This window comes from Filicampus tigris, chromosome 7, assembly GCF_054856515.1.
Source record: "Filicampus tigris isolate MCC_2025a chromosome 7, RoL_Ftig_1.0, whole genome shotgun sequence".
Taxonomy (NCBI): domain Eukaryota; kingdom Metazoa; phylum Chordata; class Actinopteri; order Syngnathiformes; family Syngnathidae; genus Filicampus; species Filicampus tigris.
The window spans coordinates 24,615,818-24,639,091 of record NC_141223.1 but is presented as its reverse complement, the minus strand read 5'-3'; the positions used below and the strand labels follow the sequence as shown (position 1 = coordinate 24,639,091).

General features: G+C 39.4%; 2 protein-coding genes across 7 annotated transcripts in view; one reads left to right on the top strand and one right to left on the bottom strand.

Moving 5' to 3' along the window:
- Positions 1-734: 734 nt before the first annotated feature.
- LOC147145349 (Na(+)/H(+) exchange regulatory cofactor NHE-RF4-like) lies at positions 735-15,991 on the top strand. Of its 6 annotated transcripts, XM_086036800.1 has the most exons (13): positions 735-876; positions 1,217-1,272; positions 2,001-2,091; positions 5,774-5,801; positions 6,381-6,442; positions 6,528-6,739; positions 8,047-8,118; positions 10,487-10,619; positions 10,750-10,886; positions 10,985-11,192; positions 12,855-13,051; positions 13,146-13,232; positions 14,365-15,991. In XM_086036800.1, the coding sequence occupies exons 3-13, from the start codon at positions 2,010-2,012 to the stop codon at positions 14,392-14,394; spliced, it is 1,248 nt and encodes a 415-aa protein (XP_085892926.1). In that variant the 5' UTR covers positions 735-876; positions 1,217-1,272; positions 2,001-2,009; the 3' UTR covers positions 14,395-15,991. The 6 variants fall into 6 exon arrangements, with proteins under 6 accessions (XP_085892926.1, XP_085892927.1, XP_085892930.1 ...); XM_086036801.1 differs by lacking the exon at positions 2,001-2,091; XM_086036802.1 differs by lacking the exon at positions 2,001-2,091 and having other exon boundaries at positions 784-876; positions 1,229-1,272.
- The window catches only part of nlk2 (nemo-like kinase, type 2), a 40,557-nt gene continuing 31,921 nt past the window's right edge, over positions 14,639-23,274 (bottom strand). Inside the window, exon 11 of the mRNA XM_086036799.1 lies at positions 14,639-22,589. Coding sequence (XP_085892925.1) covers positions 22,535-22,589 — 55 coding nt within the window. The 3' untranslated portion in view covers positions 14,639-22,534. The remainder of the gene's footprint in view (positions 22,590-23,274) is intronic.

Here is a 23,274-nt window from a genome sequence, read left to right as displayed (position 1 = left end):
CATGTCTTAATAACATTGTTGTGATGTTTGTCCTGTGCTCAACTTGGAAAAAAAAATTGTCTGTCTGTATAATTTCAATTTCCACCATTTTCTGTAAATCTATGCCATCAACAAGTTTGCCTTGTTACTTTTGGAAAAATAAATTTTATAAGAATACCGATCCAGACATTTGAATCTGTCCAGCTTATCATCTTCAATAGAGACTTTTTTTTGTTGTTGTTTTTTTGCTTGCCATTGCTTTCTCAATTGAATCAGTATTCTGTATTAAATACAAAATACAGCGCCTGGTGGGATGCTGAAGCCTTCTGTCCTGAATGCAGAATGCCACAGGGTTGAGATCAGGGCTCGGTGGACTCAAGTCAAATTCTTCCGCCAACCATTGCTTTGTCTCCTTGATTGGAATGCTGGCAGAAGTCATATTTTGTTATGTGATGTGCAAAATTCATCTCTTTGCATGGACACCTTCCTCACCATGCACTGGTTTACATCCAAGTTCAGATTTTAAACACCGATAAATGATCCAAATTCACTGAAGTAGTGGTTCACTCAACTGACTTCAATCCTTACAGCCAAAAATCAGGGGTCTTCAAACCTGTTCCGGGAGGGCTGGCTTCCTGGGTGCTTTCGAGCTCCCCCTGCTGCAACACACTTGATTCAAACGATCAAGATTGCTATCCAGCTTCTGACTTGATCATTCGAATCAGGTGTGCTGCAGCAGGGAGAGATGATAAACAGGCAGGATAGCAGCCCTCCAGGAACAGGATTGAAGACCCCTGGCCTACGTGTAGTGCGAGGACAAGATGGGACGGCATTGCTGACCTGGCTGCAGCCGGCCCCCCTGGTCTGTACCACGCAGCCTCCCAAAGCGTGCGCGATGTGAGTCTTTAAACTCCAAATTGTATCAATTAAACGTTTCAGTTTCCACTGCACTTCTCTGTGTTTTTGTTTACCATTATTGTTTGTACACCAAAGAATACTAGGTTGTTTAACCCTTTTGCTGGGTCGCTGCAGATTTGGGGCAAATTGGTTTACCAAAGGTTGGGTTAATTAGTTTGGACCCAGCGTGTCTTGTTTTGTTTCCTGCTTCACACTAACTTTGAGCACACAGCTCTAAGTGGTTTATAGCATGCAATGAGTAAATATTTAAACAACATGGTTGATGAGAAAGGAGTCTCTGACTTGCTGATAAAGTGTTTTATTATCCCTGAACTCCGAGGCTGCTCTTCAGTCTGAGCCGATAGCACGGCGGGAACAGTATGAGGCCCATCTCAGGTAAGCTTCTCTTCCGCTTTCAATCTTTTACACAACAAAGCACTTACCACTATTTGACCTGGAAGATGCTTTTTGTAAAAAGTCATCGACAAGCGTGGCTGATGTCTGATTTTTTTATCATTGTAGGTCATTTTCATAAGTAGTTTAAGGGGTTTGTTTCAAGTGTTGTGAAAAATACCTGCCCACTCTCTTCCGTTGGCACTGCGTCTGGATTCATCGCGACAATTGTTTACCTTTTGTTAAACATTACCTGTGTAGTCATTACTATTGTGCATATGAGCAAAAACTGCCCTGCTCTTGTTTAGATCACAAAGAAACACCTGAGCATGAATATTACATTGGTTAAAATAGTTTTCATGTTCAGAGGAAGTTTGCGGATAGAAGTCTACTAATTGTGTTTCACGGTGATCAGGAGTAAGTTCAATTTGATTTATAGAGTACAGCACCAAGTCACAACAATCTCACGACACTATCCAAACAGAGCAGGGCTAGGACTATGCTCTGTCTTCACAAATCAGAAAAAAATCAGTATCACTTTACAGGAAGAGTGGCTTTTTTTTAGGCATTGTGAATTATTTTTAAATAATTTGTTTTTTTAATAAACTGGTATGCGGCGAGTCAGGACAGCAAGAGCAACGATATGGCTGCTTGCCATACAGTATTCCTGTGCTGTGAAAAACACGTATGTCCAATTGTGTCTTTTTTTTTTTTTTTTTTTTAATTTTCAGGTTAATGGGATGCCTGTAATGGGGAAAGAAGCCTATTCACACAAAAAAATTGACCTAGCCAAATTGCTTTTCACAGGACAGCGACATTATGGTAACTCCACTTTATCTTAAAGGGACGGTGGGGCGGGATGGCCATGTTTTCACTAACAAGTTCATTTTGTATATTTTCTGATCTGGAAAATGAAAAGAGTTGTCATTTTCTATTGTATCAATAACTTTGGGAGAAATTAGGAAATAAGTGACTCCATGAATAACGTCCCTTGTTAATGAGGAGAATGACCTTGCCCCCTAGCGTTCTATCCTTGTTCGGCCAGATTCACGGGAGGAACCGATTCCAAACTCTCCATTGGAAATCATTGTACTTTCATTGCTTATAATGTCCAAAAATGGCGATCAATTGGCACCAAAATTTATGTGGACATCTCTACTAATGCCCACTTCAACATATCAAAAGGATTAACCTCTCCGTGGCTGATTTATATAAGAATGAGGAAATGTGGAAGTGAGCAGAGCTACATAGGCTGGGACCAGCGCACACTGCTTCTTTGCTTAAAAAAGAAAAAAAAAAACACTGCTTCTTTGCTGATCACGGTTAGGACGAGCGAGGTATTTAACACCAGTCAGGATATTTACAGAGACAGAAGTGGAAATGAGACACGCACATTTATTTGGATGAGGATTGGCCGCATTTTCTCGACCAACAACACGTCGTCCAATTTGGAACGTAAACAGCCGAAAAGGTACGTTCCAATGTGGCCACACTCTGTTGTGGAGTCAACATCGCTGGAACTTTTTGTTCGCTGAACATTGACGCTTGTTCGATGAGGGCTTAACTCACTCTCTGGCGGCTCTCTGTCTGACAACGCACGCGACTGCTTGGGAGGCAACTCCGCAACTTGAAGAGCGGCGCAGGCTGGACGCAGAGTAAGGAGCTAAAGTTGTTGTGCTTTTGTTGTAAAGACCTGAAGCAGCTACTTGTTGCTATTAGCCGTCCTATTATCAGCCGGGGAGAGAAGAGGGGGGCATAAAGCTCCGATCTGCCTGCTGCTATTGCAAGCCCCGAGAGTTGACACGAGTTTAGCGTTGCTAAACGTCCGAAATATAACCAGCTGGGGTTTGTGTGCGCATTCATGCCCTTGTCCGCTTCAGCTTGTGAAAGTGGAGGAGCAATCGCCATTTTGTGGAGGTGATCATGATGAGATCACGTTTTATGTCAATAAATCCAAACCATTTTGCAGAATACTTTTATACTTTCACAGGTTGAAGTGGACAAGAGTAGTAATGTGCATTTGCATTTTGGTGGCGATCGGTCACCGTTTTAGACCGAACTGACAAAGCGAGCAATATTACCACGCCTGGCTCCCTCCCGTGACGTGGACAGCTGAGACCGAAAAAAATAACATGAGCCACGCCCCAAAAAGGGGCGGGGAAATTTGTCGTAAACCTAATCACAAAAAAGCCCTTAAATCACTACAGAGTCTTTTGAGGTGGGCATTTTAGTACTAATGTCATTTTTACATGCAAACCTCTTATAAGTGCCAATGTTAAGCTCACCCAAGTGTCTCTTTAAAGTGAACCTGTGTTTTTGAATCATCTGTTAAATCTCAAGGTTCCAAGCGTGTTCGTTTTTGATAAAGGACTCCGATAACGGCGATGTGTTAAAAGCCATCCAATTTATTCCTGACAAAGGAGTCTTTACATACTTCAGAGCTCTGGGTCACCCACATGCCTATCCTAGCCTTAGCAGAGATGGTGTAGACCGTAACGACACGATTCTATTTCTAGACCCAGCGTTTATACAATACATCAAAAGTGTAAGTGTAAAGATGAAAGACGTCGTCGCCTGGTTGGTCCAGAGTCCACTGACGTCCTTGTTGTCATGCAGAATGATGGTCGTTGCCATGGCCTCAGTTGAAGTTGGTAGACTTGTGGTTTTGCACAACTGCTTCGTAGCGACAGTTATTTCCAACCGATGTTTCTTGTGACCTGCATCTGCACTCTACAGGGAACTTGCAAACAGTACATTTTCACACCTCCTCTTCACTTTACTTCATCTTTATTGCAAGACAGCATTATTGTTTAAAGCACAAACCCAGCCACTAGCGTGATCATATCATTTTTTGCTATCAGCAACTTAAACAGAAATAAACGTATCCCATTAATCTAAGCCAATTTATATGGTAGTAGTTTATTTATTTTATTTTAAAACGGGGGTCCGTATGTCAGATTTAGATAGCATCAGCTTATGGTGACCGCAGGATCAGTGCTTTATCATAAAAGAAATAATAATATCATCATCATAATAACCCCTTTGCAATATAAGGAAATAATTAACCCTTGTGGTAAATTGGTTCCAATTAAAGATGTGGGAAGATGTATAGAGTTGCCTGTGGTAGTAATAAGCAGAGGTGGGCATTTTACTAAAGTTTTCCGGTCCGTCATTTGTCCTCCATCAGCAGCCTGTGTACCCGTCCGTCATCCGTCAATTTGTCTATTTTTCAAGCCGGACCAAACTGTAATCGTCTGTCGGTCAGTCCGTCATGTTAGTTTAGGTCAGTAAACATCAAAGGTCCACCAGTCCGTCTATCATCAATCCATCCATCTGAACCGATTTGGTTAAAATGGTAAAGTTTTGCTTACCTACCAGAATCCCATATCACATTGTTGCCAAAGGTACAATGCTAGTGGATTAAAATGCTTCAAGTCCTTGCAAACCGAAAAAAAAGCACAAATTACAATAAATGGTTTATTTCCTGGCGGCATGTTGGTCGGCTGGTTAGCACGTCCGCCTCACAGTTCAGAGGTCGTGGGTTCGATCCCGGCTCTGGCCTCCCTGTGTGGAGTTTGCATGTTCTCCCCGTGCCTGCGTGGGTTTTCTCCGGGTACTCCGGTTTCCTCCCACATTCCAAAAACAAGCATGGTAAGTTGATTGGATACTCTAAATTGCCCCTAGGTGTGATTGTGAGTGCGGATGTTTGTCTCTGTGTGCCCTGCGATTGGCTGGCAACCAATTCAGGGTGTCCCCTGCCTACTGCCCGGAGACAGCTGGGATAGGCTCCAGCACGCCCCGCGACCCTTGTGAGGATAAGCGGTATCGATAATGGATGGATGGGTTTATTTCCCTTCTAATTTGTTGTCTTTTTCTTGTTCTTCTGTCTTATAGCGGTTGGAAAACAACATTTGGTGCATTACTGCCACCTTGTGAAATGGGGTGTGGACCTGAAAAATACCATTTCACAACCTCCTAACCACACTCTTTCCAAAAATAAAAATGTAAAACTTAACTCACAAGAACTTCTCCGTAAAACAGTCTCTGTATTCAAATTACTGGTACCTTGTTAATTCTTATATAAGCGGTTTGGATAATATGATTCTCCCTTTGTGCATACTGCCACCTGCTGTATGTATACAGTCAATGCAGTCTGGGTCGTGTTTCCATCTGTCTTCAGCAAAACGGGCATCCGTCAATAATGGACTGTGAGGTCCGTTTGGACTTGACCACATTAGTTATGATTACACAGACGGACGAAAATCCACTTCGTCTATGCGTAGTCTATTTTTTTTTTTTTAAGTTTCCTGTCTATCATCTAACGTCAGCAAAACGGGAATCCGTCACAGACGGATAGACGGACCGGTCCGTCAGTCAGACGGAATGCCCACCTCTGGTAACAAGGTCTGCAATCAATTTTAATGTACCTAATTCCAAATAGTTGCTAAATAGATTTTACCGGTCCAGATGATACTCTTACACACTGGTTCTGTGTATCCCTTAGGCTGCCAGGATGTGATGGAACTTCCACGGTGAGTAAATCCTTAGCGTCGCCTTCTTAGTGGCATAATTCAGTTTACAGTCAAGAGGTCAAAGACGGTTTTTGCCCCAAATTCAAGATTTTAACAAACATGCACTAAAATGTCAAAATGATGACCAGGACTTGAAGGCAGGATTAGTAGACACCTGTTTATAGAGTTTACCAGGGAATGGGAAAAAAAAAATTGATTTGGGATTGGCTACCTATCTAAGATCGCCGATAGTACAGCACTTCTCATTGGTCAAGACAGATATCGCCGTCTTAATGGCATCTCTAAGTGGCTAGGCTGGGCACTTACTTTAGAAAAAATATATATATATATATTGTAAAATGATGTGCAAATGTCTGGCGTGTGAATAGCTACGCTAGTAAAGTCATAGATTTTTTCCAATATATACTTACAGCTAGTTACTGCCTCCATGCCTATAATTTGCTTGCTCTGGTCCGAATTAGTTGATGAGTTTGTCAACACTGTCTCGATGAAAAGATCGGTTTCAGGTCCGGTGCATTTATTTATTTATGTGCTGCTGTATTTAAAGCAACCGTGACTTTTTCACATTTGTGCTGACAGTTTTACCTTCAACCCAAAGGAAGGGATCGATAATCCAGCTCTGGTCATCACTGATGATTTTGGTAAGGTTTCCATGAACAGGTCATGCAATGCAACTCTAGTCTGCACCTCATCATACTGAACTTGTTTGGATAAACTTGCGTCCAGAATCAGACCAAAATCCACTGCCTGAACTGCACCACTTGAGGTGTGTGGAGGGGCAGAATTTTGGCTTCTACTTGCAGAGGGTCACAGACAAGCAAGGCTTGGAGATCACAGACGTGGACCCATGGAGCCCAGCTGAGCACGGCGGACTTAAAGCGGGCGACCGTGTGTTGGAGGTCAATGACGAATATGTGGTCAACATGGACTTCGTTAAGGTTAGAGTAGAGAATTTGCTTCTGTTTTTCCAAGAGCAAAATGTTATACCGGCTATCCATTTACTATTTTGTTCTGACAAAATCTAGTCAAAACAGAAGCCACGAGCCTTATTATATTAATAAGCAATACAGCCCAGAGATATCTTTGAGCGAATCAATGAAGAGTTTGTTCAATTGTGGAAGGTAGCTGTCCTGGCATTGGCAATACAATATACGTTTTTGTTTTTTTAGTTAGTCTTGCAATGTGCAACGGAATGTACTTGCAAAGGGGGAATTTTCCGTGACACAAAAATAAAACTCTTATACTTCACTAAATTCTTTCAAAATGATTTATCCTTATCATTGAGCTGTCAGATTTCTCCTATATGCTGAACTTACTGTACAAAAGAGTCCGTTTCACTACTGGCACTAACAATGTCTTGCCAAGACAGCATCCTGAACATCAATATCTACGTTTTTCGCACTCTCATGTAGTATTCCATTTAGCTCAATTCATAGTTATGCTCTGGTGACAAGACCTTCACATACTTTAGCACAATGTTTTCAGCTGAAAATGACATCATAAGATCAATATTTCAACACCATTGTGGTTCGTGCCTTATGAAACATTTTCAATTTCATTTTACCTTTGATTATCGATATGTTTGTTCTATTTTACTGGCAAATACTGTACAGGTAGCAGGAGTAAATATAGACCCTGGAAGTGACTGATTGTAGTCTGACATCACATGAAAAGAGTCTACACTACAGTATAATACACTGAAAAAAAGATTTGGTTCCATTGGATTTACTTAATTCAAACATGTACATTGGTTGTGCATGATTAAAATGTGTTGAACTAACATATATCATTTGAATATTTTGGAGGAAAAGAGTAGAAAATAATGCTAGTTGCCGACCACATTTTAATCATGTGCAACCAAAAGTGAAGCACTTTCTTTTTCAGTGTTAGCAGTTCTTTTTCAACATCAGAACATTCTTCTTCTTTCTTCTTCTTTGTCAAGGACACTAGTTGTAGTTTATTTTTGCATTCTTTTGCTTGGTGTCTTTAAGCTTATTTACTCCTCAAGTCTCAGAAAGATCCTCTTCCCTCCAAACTGCTTTGAGCCTGATTCTCAATGAGAAAATTCCGAATAACATCGAAAGACATATTGGGGCCAAAGCATGAGAGAACACCTTTGACTTGACTTTGACTTTGACAACAATGCAAACTGCAACCATAACAAAATTCAAATCAATTCCATACTGCTGATTTGTCTGATTTGAACATCTGCTGGCCAAAGTGTCACACTGTAATTATCTGACAGGTGGCAAGGAAAATCCAGTCATGTGGCTTGCATTTATTTCTCCTGGTGCTGAAGAGAGATGACTATGAGCAGGTACCAGAAATAGTTCCCCGTGCCATTCACCATCTTTGTTGATAACATAGCTCAGACTAATTATACACTATATATTAGGGGTGGGAACGATAATCGTTTTTACAATGCATCGTTAGGCGTATTAAAAAGATTCTGAATCAATTCATGGGTATTTATAATCGATATTTAAAGTTTACCTAAAAAAACTAAAAGCATGCGCAAACGATTACGTGCATTTGTACATCAGACATCTGTGCTAGGCTAAACTAATACGTGACAAGATGGCGGAACAAGCAATTCCTCATACTAGCGGAGCGAAGTCAAAGTGTGAAATATAAATCTTAGCTCTTCATTGAGTTTTTTGCTTGAAAAAAGGTAGCAGTGTTTTACATGGACTATCAAATATAAGCGAATGTAGTAATGCATCAAAATCGCAATCAAATCGAATCATAGGCCTCTGAATCTGGATTAAATCGAATTGTGAGGTACCCATAGATTCCCACCCCTACTATATATATATATATATATATATATATACTGTATATGAGCCATTCTACCAAATTGGTTGAAATTGCTGTCCCACAATGAAAATCAAATTTTAAAAAACAATGAAGTGTTCAGACCTTGCATATTTAGTAATATCTTGTTATGATGTAGTTTACCACAAGGCATTAATTAAGACACTATTAAACTGAATGTATAAAAAGTCATCTTTTCTATGTCACTTCCTATTGGGAGGTGGCTGTCCCAATCTCTAACTCCTGAATTTCAATTCATGAAAAAAAATGTAGAAGATTTTTGCCAATTTACAAAATAGTTGACTTTAATAGAACATTTTTGTTGCTTTTAAATGTATGGTGAAAGATTTACATTGATTTTGTGCATTTCTTTCAAATTAGAAGTTTTTATGTAAAAAAAAAGCTGTCCTTTTCATGTCACTACCGAAACGCAAAGAGTATTTGTCTGTAGGCAGGGCTTGGTTTTAGCCACATCCCCAGAAATTTCACCAGTAAGAGAAATTATTTTTATTCTTCTGTAATTGTGTGTTTTGGTAGTGACACGCACATTTTAGGGACAGGCAAGATATTTGGAAATAGCTAGAAAATACTATTTGAAAATTGACTGTACTTTTACTATATTTGTGCCCCTTAGATATGATGCAACATGAATACAATAATAGTTTTTCTGAAATTTCACACATTTTCCAACTCTGAATTTGAACCAATTCAGTAGAATGGCCCATATATATATATATATATATATATATATATATATATATATATATATATATATATATATATATATATATATATATATATATATATATATATATATATATATATATATATATGAACACACACACGCGCGCACACACACACACACACAGGGTGCACATAACTGGTATGCATGCGCAACAGAAATCACTGATGCGTACCGTCATTTGCGTCACGATGCGCATTTGCGTACCTGTCCTGTACACATTAGTGTTAAAAAAAAACACTAGTGGTTCAGTGGAACGAATCATCTTTGATTTGTATGTATATAGGTAAATACACAAAGGTACACGTATACAAATATACATTAAGAGAAAGTCCATTTTAAAATTTTGTCTCAAAATTGACACTTTTGTTATATTAATTCAGCACACACAAAGTGAAAATTTTAAGCCTTTATTCTTTTCAATTTTGATGATTATGGCAGAAAAGACACACACCAAATCCAGTTACACAAAATGACAACATTATGAAAAAGGGTTCAACATTTTGGGCTTTCTGTGTGTCAGTTTTGAATGCCAGTTTATGCAAAACAACTGCAGCGGTTTTCCTCAGCTTTTAAAATGTCTCAGTCTGATTTGGTAGGTTTCAGAATCATGAGGAAGACTAGTGCTGACTTTACGGTTGTGCAGAAAACCATCATTGATAAACCTCCACAAGGAAAAAAGCTTTCAAAAACAAATTGCAAAAGAAGCTGGATGCTCACAGAGCGCTGTCTCAAAGTAAATATATTAGGCAGGGATGGTTGCAGCCTTGAGAAACCTGTCGAGCAATGCTGGTTCAGAAATCGGGGGGAGCTTCATAAGGCTGAGGCTGAATTGAGGAGAATTGAAACAAATAAAGATTGAAATATTTCACTGTGTGTGGTTAACTAATACAACATACAAGTTTCACTTTTTGAAACAAATTATTGAAATAGTTGGACTCACCCCGAATATTGGAATTTTTGGGCACCATCTTGTATATGCATGCTGATTTCACATCTTGTGACTTCTGCAATGGCGGTGCAGTCGGTGCCGCACAGATGTGTCTCCTGACAGTTACCTTGTATGTTAGACTTTCACTACAAAAACACTCAACTTGTAGAGATTGTGTCTGTGTTTGTCCGGACGTAGGCAGTTTGTTCAGGTGTGGACCTACGGATGCTGGCTACAGCCTCCAAGGGAGGCCTTTGCTCTCGGCCCAGGCTGTGTCACATCAACCGGGATCAGCACTGTGGCCTGGGGATGACCCTGGTCTCATCAGAAGGTACCAGCACCAAACGTTACAATCGGCATACTGATAGTCAATATGGTGTAAACTACACACAGCACATGTACTTTGGAATAATGTGGAGGGTTACCCTTGCGGTATAAATTAAGCCCAAGTGTCTTTGCAGGCCTAAAAGGACACTGCATACTGAGCGTAGGGACTGGTGGTCCAGCAGAGAAAGCAGGAGTCACCAGTGGGGACAGATTGGTCTGGATGAATGGTGTCATGGCATCCAAGCTCTCACACGTCTCTATTAGCAAATCTGTAAGCAATACATTTCCTCAGATTCGTAGCTGCATTATTGTACTACGGTATGCTAAATTAAGAATGTGAGTGAGTCCTGCAGTGTGTTTGGTTCTCAGCTGAAGAAGAGTGCAGACTCTGTGACCGTGTTGGTCATTGATGGTGACAGCGAGTCTTGCTATATCAGGAGGAAGATGCCCATCTTACCTGTGTTGGCAGGCCACTGGAATCTCCCACACTCAGCAAAGACAATGCATCTCGTTAAAGGGCCTGAGGGATATGGTTTCCTGCTCAGGCAAGAGAAGTTTCCAGATAAACGACAAACAGGTGAGGCATTCATTACGGACGGAGAAGTAGTTAATTCAGGAAATGGACAACAAGATCATCAAACTAATGTAAAGTTCAGACAAAGATGACCTTAAGCAAATGTAAAATGCAGTTTTTAAATGGCGATTTATCAGGGGGGAATTAAACTAGTCAAAGCTACCTGATTCTGCATGAAAATGTACTTGCCCCCGTTGTTAAATCGTGAATTTACTGTGGCTATTAATCACATTTTTCAGTTCACTTTCACTGACCACACTCAAGCCTGCAACTTCAGTTCTGTTCAATCAAGAAATTACTAAATAAAATCTGTCTGACAAAATGAAGTCGGCCAAAAGATCTCAAAAAGCTGTAACAAAATGCCATGAGCCAAAGAAATTCGAGAACAGATGAGAAATAAAGGAAGTCAGTCTGTAAAGGGTTACAAAGAAAAATGTTACATCTGGCATAAATGTAACCAGCATTTCAGAAAATGAACATCATGCAGTCAAACATGGTGATGGTACTATGATGATCTGGGGCTGCTTGGTTACTTCAGGACCTGGATGACTTGCTGTCATTGATGAAAGCAAGAATTCTGCTCTTTACCAGAAAATCCTGAGAAAAGAATGCTTGGCCATCAGTTTGTGACCTCAAGCTGAATCACATTTGGCTTCTGCATCATGACAATGAATAAAAACACATCAGCAAGTCAGCTTCTGAATTTTATTTTTATTTTTTTAAATGAATGTTTTGGAATAGACGGCACGGTGGTCGACTGGTTAGCACGTCCGCCTCACAGTTCAGAGGTCGTGGGTTTGATCCCGGCTCCGGCCTCCCTGTGTGGAGCTTGTATGTTCTCCCCGTGCCTGCGTGGGTTTTGTCCGGGTACTCCGGTTTCCTCCCACATTCCAAAAACATGCATGGTAAGTTGATTGGACTCTCTAAATTGCCCTTAGGTGTGATTGTGAGTGCGGATGTTTGTCTTTGTGTGCCCTGCAATTGGCTGGCAACCAATTCAGGGTGTCCCCCGCCTACTGCCCAAAGACAGCTGGGATAGGCTATAGCACGCCCCGCGACCCTTGTGAGGAGAAGCGGTATCGATAATGGATGGATGGATGTTTTGGAGTAGGCTAGTCAAAGTCCAGACTTGATTCCGATTGATATGACACAACCTTTAAAAGACTGTTCATGCTTTGAAAACCCATTGTTGGGGAATTAAAGCAATTCCGCGAGTAAGTGTGGGCCACAAGATCTCCACGGAGATGGCAAAGCCAGTTATAGAAAACACTTTTTGGTTATTGCTGCTAACGGTGGCCCAACCAGATATTAGGTTTAGGGGGCAATTACTTTTTCCACACAGTGCCATTTGGATTTGGATTTTTTTCTCCCTTAATAATAAAACCATTGAAAAACTCACTTTGTTTTTAATTGAGTTATCTTTGACACATTCTTTGATGATGTGAAACATTTTAAGTGTGACAAACATGGAATAAAATAAGAAATCAGGAAGGGTGCAAACACTTTTTCACACCACTGAGTACATTAAATATCTATTGTTTTGGGGGTAGCCCATTTGGTGGTGGGCTTGGTGAATAGTTGTGGATTTTCAACGCCATCTTAACTAACATTCTTAAAAGCCTTATGTTCAATTAAATTCTAAAAACTGAATGATCTATGGTTCAGTTCATGTGCTTCGGGAAGTGGATAACGGGAGTCCAGCAGAAGAGGCAGGAATGAAAGATGGAGATCTACTGCTGGCGGTCAACGGAGAACCAGTGGAGTTCATGGAGCATGACGATATTGTCAAAAGGGTTCGAAAAAGTGGTGAGAGAGTCAGCTTTGCCGCTATATCGATGCCAGGGAGACGCCTCTTCAGAGAGGTAGGTTCCAATACGTTGTACTTTGCAAACAAATTCAAAATCATCATACATGTATTAGAGATGGCCTCTCTTTGCTGTGTTGTTCTTCCCGCAGCTCGGTATTTCTCCCCTGTTCTTTCATGATGAATTCATACACCACGATGACTGTGTCCTAGGTCAGACCGGAACTCAAACAGCACGGGTATTAAATCATCTCTACTTCCTACCGTCTGCACATCTTGACAGTACAAAGCCACTGACTTATATATATATAATAAATGCTAATTTAACAAACATACATTTCTACCATCTATTTAATGATCGATTGTGGTACCAAAACAGCACGACTCCCACGATGACAGCATTATATGACTTGCTTTGAAAGGAAGGTAGAGGTCCAAAGGCATGCAGTGGAGAAAAATATTTGAGCCTTTGATTTTTTTTAAAGTAATTGAATGCTCTTTTAATTAACAAATAGCAAGGAAAAAAACAGAAAACCATCTGACTGAATTTTTATGATTGTGGCAAATATTTATCCTCAAGCAAAACTCAACTAACTTGAACAATCCTTTTTAGCAAGCAAATGCCAGACACGGCACCTACACAAAGAATTCATTGTGGTACACTTTTTCCACATTTTGTTATGTTCCAATATGGATCCTGCCTTAAAACATTTTACACACTCTACCCCAAAATGATAACCCTAACCCTAACCCTTATGAGGATGGATTTCCGCCACCAAAGAGTGACGTTGCTTACGGATAATACATCACAGCAAATAAACAAATTTGATTGCACGGTTCGTTTTGAAGCTCTTTGCCCTGCCAATAGTGGTGGAGAGCATGGGACAGAAGATACTGATTCTATCTGAGGACGGTTTTATTTCATACACTTTAATGTGAATCTTCTTAAAGTGACAGGACTAGTCTGTGTGCATCAGGATCATGTTAGGAGTTTGTGGAAGCCATCAATTTTGCTGGTTAGTAGGGGACCATATACTTACTTTGCTTGGTCCGTTAAGTATGTTATGTATGTATCATTTACATAATTTTTTATGTTTTAGTTATATTCTATTTTTCAGTTTATTTATTATAAGTGGGCAACATGGGAAAAATCAGCTGCTTACCAAATGTTTTCTCACGGTATATTGTCAAATTCCATTGCAGACTGTCTGAAGTTCTTATTAATGTATCCAACAAAAATAAATGTTGGATAATAAACTATGCAACTCTGAAGGAACACTTTCAAATCAATATCAACAATTGTTAAAGCATACTAAAGCTTAGGCTTTGACGTATGAAAAGTAAGCAATGTGCTTTTACTGTTTTGTGCAGGCACAAAGGTTTGGTGATGCTCTCTTGTGACGGCACAGTGGAAATGAAATGAGTCAGTCCATCCAAAGCAGGAGCTGAAGGTTGAAGGAGATTTGGGCTCAAAAACCTTTTAATCAATTTTCACGCGGGCACTGGATTAAATCTGTACAGTAAATTGTTTGTCATAATCTAAAACGTCAGTTGTCTAAATATTCAGTCAAGATAGAAACAACGTAATTTCATGTTCTTTGGATTAAAGATTTCAGATAAAAATAACAGTCAGACAAATTATGCATTTCTTTAAATGTCACATTTAATCATTTAATTTTGTTAACATTTTCCGGCTGAATCTTTTGGGTAGATTTCACATCTCCAAACTGACAATCATCAAGTGGATACCTAATCATTAACCTTGATTTACAGTTCAGGAGGGAATCATTCAATAGATATATGTATGAATGTTTGTATGCATTGTGTGTGTATATATACTGCAGATTTATTCAGGATACAGTGCATCTGATTAAAACATCAAACATCATACAACATTTTTAAAATAGGAAATTAAACAAATCCAGTGGTTTCAAAATTGTGGTTAGATTCACAAAAAGGTATGTCAGTTATTACTCAACGAATACTTGAAAAGAGGGTACTCTGATTCAAGTACTTCATTCCAACACAAAATAAAGAAAAAGGCATTATCGACAAGATAGTCATGTCAGCGACAGCAAGGGAGAGTGACAACTTGGACCACAAATAGCTGCGTTCATTCCTGAGAAATTTCCCATCAGTTTCCAATTAGCACTTTCACTATGCTTTTCAATTCATTAACCTTTCGAAGGAAATTTATTGAAGGCAATGATCTGTCAACAAACAGTACTGATAGTTCAAGTGTAGATATGACGTCTGAACAACTTTCATATATCTGTTAATGTACAGTATATCTTTACATTATTTTTATGTAATTAATAGTTTTTTGTCAAAATTGTATCTATTCTCAATTGTGCCTGTCTTTCAGTAAAAGAAGTTCACTGAAGAAAAAGTTGGATGCCAATGAACCACTCCAGTAAATATACCGTTATTTTCCGGACTACAAGCCACTACTTTTTTTCCCCACTTTTTGAAACCTGCAGCTTTTGATGTGGCGTGGTTTATTTATGAATTTTACTGATGATCTTGAAGCCATCAATAGATTAACCCATACTCTCGTCATATCTGACCAATGAAATTACCGAACACGTCACAGTGGACCAATCAAACGGTCCCAGCCCGCACAGACCTACGTAGTGTCTGTGTAGGAGTAAATATAGAGAATATAGTATATAGTCGAGCAAAAGTAAGCATCAGAGTTTAATTAACATAGGGAACGAGTGCCATAAATACAGCCATCTCTGCAGTGCGAACCCCGTCTCACTGTTTGTTTGGCGACCGACTCCCACCATCTCTGGCAACAGACGACAAGACAGCAAGTCCAACCATGGAGCGACATACCTTCACGGATTTATGTATAGTATGTGCATCCCACGTGTTTCGCCAAACCGGTTGAAGCTCGTCAGCGAATTGGCCTCATGTGACAACATCAGAGATTGAGAGGTTCTGCAACGCCACTGTGTAACTAGCTACGTTCGCCGTTGTTTGGGGGGGGGGGGTGTCTACCAGCTTTTAAAGTAAATAAAAGTTGGTTTTATTTAAATCCATCTGTGTGACCTCTTTCTTGGCAAATATCCCGTTATACCGTGATGACCTGCGCCTTTTAACATGAAGCGGTCAATGGGTATACAAATGTGTTTTTAGGCTAAATTTAGCTCTTTCAGCTTTTAATCGGGTGCATTTGGCAGTACGGAAATTGCGGTACAAGCAGCCATTTAGCCTAGCCTATTTTAGCATAAAAAGGATGTGATAGTCATACACCATCAAGAAGCTCATTTTTGCATTCAGACTTGCTTGTATGAACGTGTATGTTGCAGCCTTTTTCAAAAGCCATTTAAATTCATAAAATGTGACACCTTATAGACAGGTGTGCACCCTTTCAAATCCTATGGAATCAATTTGATTCATCTAGTGGAACATCTCAAAGACGATCAATAGAAATTGAATATTGAGCTACACTGACATGGATGAAAAAAAACCCGATATAACTAATATAATTAGGAGAATCAAATTATTAGGATCATTTACTTGAACTAAACCAACAAAATTCTAGTACAAGAACGTAAAGATAAAATGACTCCTGGTCTCAGGTCTAACTCACTTATTGAAATTATGGCTCTAGTAACCCAAAATAAAACTTTATTCTTGTAAGATTAACACTTTTTCTTGGAGTATTTCAACTTTATTCTCCTACCATGTGTTTTTTCTAGTATAATTTTACCAATAAGTTAACATTTGTAATTTCACGTCCTGTATATTTTTTTTCTAATCAGAGTGGGCCTAATACTCCTTCAGATTATCCATGTAATCAGTGGTGCCTTGATTTACAAGTTTTAATTTGGTCCATGACCACGCTCCAAGGTCAAATCTTCAAGCTCCTAACTCAATTTTCTCAAATCAATTTTTCCATTGATAGCAATGGAAATGCCTTTAATCTGCTCCAAATTCCCTAAAAAATTCTGTTACATCCTATGTATGGAAAAAAATACCACTGCATTATAAAATATAAAAATGTAACAAAATATAATGTAAAGAAAAAACATTGTTTTATGAAGCGTAAATGTTGGGGCCTGGAGAGTTCCGTAGCTCTCAAGATCTCGCTCTCTCCCTCTACTCAGCAGCTTTGCCTGCTGGGACGCAGCAGGCTTAGCGAGCCAGCGAAAGCTCAGCAGACGGCATGCTTTTAAAGGCTAATTTACAGAAACAAAAACAAAAGAGAAATACTTAACGCAACGCAAATGATGTTAAACTGTTAAAGCTCAATTGAGTGTTGATGTCTAGAAGCATACAGTGGCTTGCGAAAGTATTTGGCCCCCTTGAAGTTTTTACACATATTTTACATCTTATTCTTTGAAGCCTGAAATGTGGCAAAAGGTCAGAAATTTAAGGGGGTCGAATTCTTTCACAAGCTACTGTAGTTTGTGAAGCCATGCAATTTTACTCAGAAAAAGTGGATGTAAACCAATTTTCCACCTTAATTGCTCCATTTTTTCCCACTTCATTGGAGCAGTGGAACCATTTCTGGGTGTACCCCGCCTGTCGCCCGAAGACAGCTGGGATAGGTTCTGTGACCCAAGGCAACAAAATCGGTCCAGCAACAACTCGCACCTTGAAAAACTTGTACGTTGGGCACTTGTAAGCCAAGGCATCACTGTATTTCATTTTTTCAGTTAATTTAGTCAATTTAGCACAGGGCTGCAACAAAACTGATATTAACATTAACATTAACGGTTGACTAATTTCTGAATGCACCGTGAATCCCTATTAAGCTGATGATAGATATATATATATGTTTCTTTAGCTAACATGCTAATTCCTATCTTAAATTGATTGATCACATTCTGGAGTCTAATGGCTCCTTCCATTTTGGTTAAGCTTGACACTAAAACTTCCAACAGCATAACTGTAAGCGTCACTTAATACAAGAGTATGCTTTGTAAACTACATATCCATATAGAATGTCATGATTTTCTTAGGTATCCATTTACGCCCCTGACACTTTGAACACAGCCATTTGGAGTTAAGAAGTAACTCTTCCTCGCCAAAAGCTAATGTCCTATTACGATTATGGCGCTAGAACTTGCTAACAGTCTGGTAACCTTTGGCTACTAATGGGAAATGGAACAAAAAACAAACTTTAGATGACTCAAATTTGGAGTTGAATGCTTAGTAGAAGGTAAAGCATAGTGAGTGGTGGGGCCATAGATTTGATCATTTCCATATAAAAGCTTGAATGAACATTCAAGTGTTTTTGATACATCTCCATGAACATTTGGAGGTAAACAAAGCCAAGTTGGAGAGCTCAAGAGGTAGAGACCAACACGGTGAATCCTTTATATACATATTCACGCAGTGTTGCTGCAACGACAGAGTGAACATCAATAACAAAAACAAGGCTTCTCCTTATCTTTAGCTATAAATTTGCTGTACACACAACATACAGCTGACATTACTGTGTATTCCACTGGACAGCATTGTTTGTCCTCTAGATTTACTAGGTGCAGGGTAAAAATAAAGAAAATATATACATTTGTATGCAAGGTTTAAAAATAAAATCAACTTCACAGCCTTAGAAATGTGCAGGCTAATACAATTTCTATACAGTGGTACATTTTAGGTTGGTGTGTATATTAGCTTCTCTATTTCACATATATACATAACCATATTTTTGAAGTGTGAGAACGCATGCCTTAGAACAAGAACAGGATAGAAAATAATTCTAAAAATATATTAAATAATTTACTTCAAAGCTATTTCTTCTGGATACAGTGTACAAGTATGAAGAGGAGCTGGGCACACCTCCAAATGGTATTACCATTTACAAATAAAATGTTAATATGCTACTTATTTCCTGTCTAGACAATTCATGAAGAGAGAACGAGTCAATAGTATATGGTGAGACAGTCAAGTACACTAATTACAACCTCGAGAGACTGCTATTGCTGGTTTTACTGATTTCTAGCTTGGTGCATTTTCTATTTGATGACAAGTCTCCATTTATCCATATGAACAACACGCATAGAAGAAATGTTCCAAAATAGGCAGTTTCCAAAAGGAAGACTGGATCTTGCCTGCCTGAAGCGATCACTCATTACTCAGCTTCCTTCCTTCTCTTTCATTCTTTTGCGGGGCTCCCTTTTCGTTGCATGACCATCTCAGCTGACATGATCTGATCACTTTATCGTACGTCACGGACTTAGAGGAAATGAAGGATGGAAAATGGCAATTCAATTGTAATTGCAGAAAGGACTCACATCCTGTTGTAAAGTGTTACAGCACTCCAAAAATGGGCTGCAGCATACAAAATAAGTAACTTCCAGACCTGGAAGTTATTCTGCAAAATGAATTTGTCATTTTCAAAAGGGTTTCAATTCATCTGATCGATAGAAAACCTGCTACATTGCTTTTTATTTTCCTTGGTGTTTCAGGGAAGGAGAGAGTTGACGAATATTTCAGTCTCCTTCTACTGGCCGTTGCTTGTTTCGATACAACTGAACTTACTTGCATTATTGTACCATATTTAAAGACACACAGACGGCAATGAAATGGCTTGATAAGCAAAGAACTGGAACGCAGAAAAAAAACCCGATTTGAAATCTTTATCGAGAATTACAGATAGTGAGTCAAGGAAAAGCTCAGAGGGACAAGCGAGGGACTCAATTTTTTTTCTTCTTTCAACTAGAAATGTGCAACTTTTGAGGGAGTTCAACATTGGGGTGTTTAAATTCGGAGGTGTAGATGTGATGAACATACATGGAACAGTGGTTAACATATTTTTACTTGTTAAAATTCAACATTTCACTTGAAAATTTTAATATAAATATATATTTGCATATTTTAGCCATTTTGCTCCGACAAATCTATTTCTTAGTCATCGCTTAATTTTGCTCTTCGCGTGGCCTTAGCGGACCAGGTCATTTGAAAACATGTTTACAGTGAGTACGGAAAGTACTTGGACCCCTTTGAAAGTATTCAAGCTCCTTGAAATTTTTCACCTTCTGTGTCATTGCAGCCATTTGCCAAAATCAAAAAAGGTCATTTACATTTTCATTAACATACACTCAGCACCCCATCTTGACAGAAATAGAAAATGAAATGTAGAAATGTTTGCAAATTTATGAAAAAAGAAAAACTGAAATATATGGTCTTAAGTATTTAGACCCCTTGCAGCAAACTTCATATGTAACTCACATGCTGGCCATTTCTTCTGATCCTCCTTGAGATGGTTCTGCTCCTTTATTAGATTAATTAAACACAAATTAAACTGATTGGACTTGATTAGGAAAGGTCTATATAAGACCTTACAGAATCATGAGGTCGAAGGAGACAGAATTGTGGCAAGGCACAGATCTAGCCAAGGTTACAAAAGAAAGATTTTCTGCAGCACTCAAGCTTCCTGAAGCAGTGGCCTCGATAATCCTCAAATAGAAGAAGTTTGGGAAGACCACAACCCTTCCTTGACCAGGCCGTCCAGCTAAACTGAGCAATCGTGGGAGAAGAGCCTTTGTGAGAGAGGTAAAGAAGAACTCAAAGATCACTGTGGCTGAGCTCCTGAGATGCAGTAGGGAGATGGGAAAAAGTTACACAAAGTCAACGATTGCTGCAGCCCTCCACCGGTCGAGGCTTTATGGCATAGTGGCCCGACGCAAGCCTCACCCACATAGTTTGCCAAAAAACACATGAAGGACTCCCAGACTATGAGAAACAAGATTCTCTGGTCTAATGAGATCAAGATTGAACTTTTTGGTGTTAATTCTAAGCGGTATGCGTTGAGATTGAGAAACCCAGGCACTGCTCATCACCTGCCCAATACAATCCCTACAGTGAAATGTGGTGGTGGAAGCATCGTGTTGTGGGCGTGTTTTTCAGCTGCAGGGACAGGACGACTGCTTGCAATTGAAGGAACGATGAATGCGGCCAAGTCAGGACATATCCTGGCGGAAAACCTCTTCGAGTGTTCAGGCCCTCTGACTGGGCCGAAGATTCACCTTTCAACAAGGCAAAAACCTGAAGCACACAGCTAAAATAACCAAGGTGTGGCTTCAGAACAACTCTGCGAACGTTCTTGACTGGCCCAGTCACAACCCTGACCTAAACCCGATTGAGCATCTCTGGAGTGACCTGAAAATGGCTGTCCACCACTGTTCACCATCCAACCTAACAGAACTGGAGAGGATCTGCAAGGAAGAGTGGCGGGGGATCCCTAAATACAGGTGTGAAAAACCTGTTGCATCATTCCCAAGAAAACTCATGGCTGGACTAGCTCAAAAGGGTGCTTCTACTCAATACTGAGCACAGAGTCTGAATACTTATGACCATATATTTCAGTTTTTCTTTTTTGATAAATTTTTAAAAAATTCTACATTTCTGTTTTTTATGTTAAGATGGGCTGCTGAGTGTACATTAATGAGAAATAAAATGAACTTTTTTGATTTGGGCAAATGGCTGCAAAGGAACAGAAAGTGAAAATCTTCAATATTTTCCGTACCCACTGTGTATCACACTAGCATGTGAAGCTCAGAAAAAAGCTTTTGCTCAGTGAAGAACTTAGGCTGTTTGATCGCTGTTGCCAATTCAAATTGTAGGTGCCTCTCACATAAAATGTGTTTGCATATATCATCTCTTAGATTTCATGCATAACAACATGCATACATTTTGAGTGTAAAACTTCACATACATTTTCAAATGAATTACATTCCTGTATGGTAGTCCACTTTGGAAATAGCTAATTTGAATTAAAATTCGCTCTGTGACCGATACAAAGAGTGTGATTCATAAGTAGACAATGGAGGATGTAGCCAAAAAATGTTTTCTTTGTAACAATACGTTAAAATTGGCCTGATATCCAACAACACACCTATTTTGCACGCAGTCATAAATATTTTTGTTTATGTGGATATCTCATCATCTTTGGTAAATAAAAGTCTCTCCAAGTTTTTAAAAAAACATGTGGAGGAGGACAGGACATAAGAATCTCCTATTACAGGTATCAATTAATCTATGTATGTATTGTAATGTATTCAGGAGCTTTGTTGTGTAAAAACGGGGAACTTCAAAAGTTCCTGAAAATCTGATGACGCGGCTACAATCGATTGTCTGAATATTAGGTTGGGTTTCATGCCAATTTGGTAACTTAACAGTGCAGAAGGAAAGACAGCTGACAAGCCTTGTCACAAGGGGAAAGTCACAATCACAGCTTATGAAAAGCACTTTTTGAAAATACAAAACCATTTTTGAAAAATATATACATAAAAACAAATGTACTTCATGTGTGTGATGTTAAATCTTAGTGGATGATACATTTGCCACATTCTGATTTGGTCTACAGAATATTTTTTTCCTAAATTTGCAACCTTCGACACCACCATAAGCAGTAGTTAGTGATTTTTTTTTTCCTTCATATTTTAGCAGATGACCAGCAGGACGGGGGAGCCCTGCTATCCAGTGAAACGCTACCCAAATGACAGAAGACATTGAGACGCTTTCGTGATTCCATTTTAGCATCTTGGCTGGTTGGCAAAGATGACCGACCTCACTACAGCAGCTATTCCCACACCAGTGGAGAAGGAGGCATTTCTGAGGGCTGAGCCACTGTGGAACTGAGAAGGCAAGCAAGAAGTGGGTGAAGTTAATATTAGCAATGCACAAGTGTATTACTTCAGGTCATACTGCATCCTGGCTACAGGTGTGGGCCGGGAAGGTTGCTTTAATAGCACACATTTCAAGGAGAGCTGCTTTTAAAATTGACAGAAATGTGGCAGGTTTATTTTGATTTTCGTCACAGTTGGCCTTAGAGGAAGTCGGTGCTCTAGTAAAAAAACAACCTTGACCTTTCGTGTTCAAAACATCACAATAGGTGCCACCATGCGCAACATGAGTAGCCCACGGGTCTGTTCTAAAAATAGCTCACCAGTGATGGGACACTGTGACTTGCTAAGAAGAATTAAAACAGAAGAAGTTCATTTAGTTATTTATTCATTCATTCAAACTTAACACGGTACATGTTTCTTAAAGGGAAGTCAACCCAAAATATTTCTTTACAATACAATTCTCTGTAGCCCCACTAGTCTAAACACGGCATTCTGATTACGTTTGTGGAAAGTGAGTTAAACAGTAAAATCCACCCATCCATCTGAAGGAACGGCCATTTTGACACTTTCTGTTGACTTAAAACGACATCACCGTCGCTCAGGGCTCAGATAACAACCAATCAAGGATCAGCTTCAGCAAACAGGTGAGCCGTGATTGCCTGAGCCTGAGCCCTGGGCAACGGTGATGTCATTT

What these genes read in the sequence shown, in the direction of transcription:
- LOC147145349 (XM_086036800.1), top strand. Translation starts at nt 2,010, where the DNA reads ATGCCTGTAATGGGGAAAGAAGCCTATTCACACAAAAAAATTGACCTA. An exon ending in GGTCATCACTGATGATTTTG is followed by an intron (nt 6,443 to 6,527) that starts GTAAGGTTTCCA and finishes ACTTGCGTCCAG; the next exon opens with AATCAGACCAAAATCCACTG. An exon ending in AGAGAGATGACTATGAGCAG is followed by an intron (nt 8,119 to 10,486) that starts GTACCAGAAATA and finishes GTCCGGACGTAG; the next exon opens with GCAGTTTGTTCAGGTGTGGA.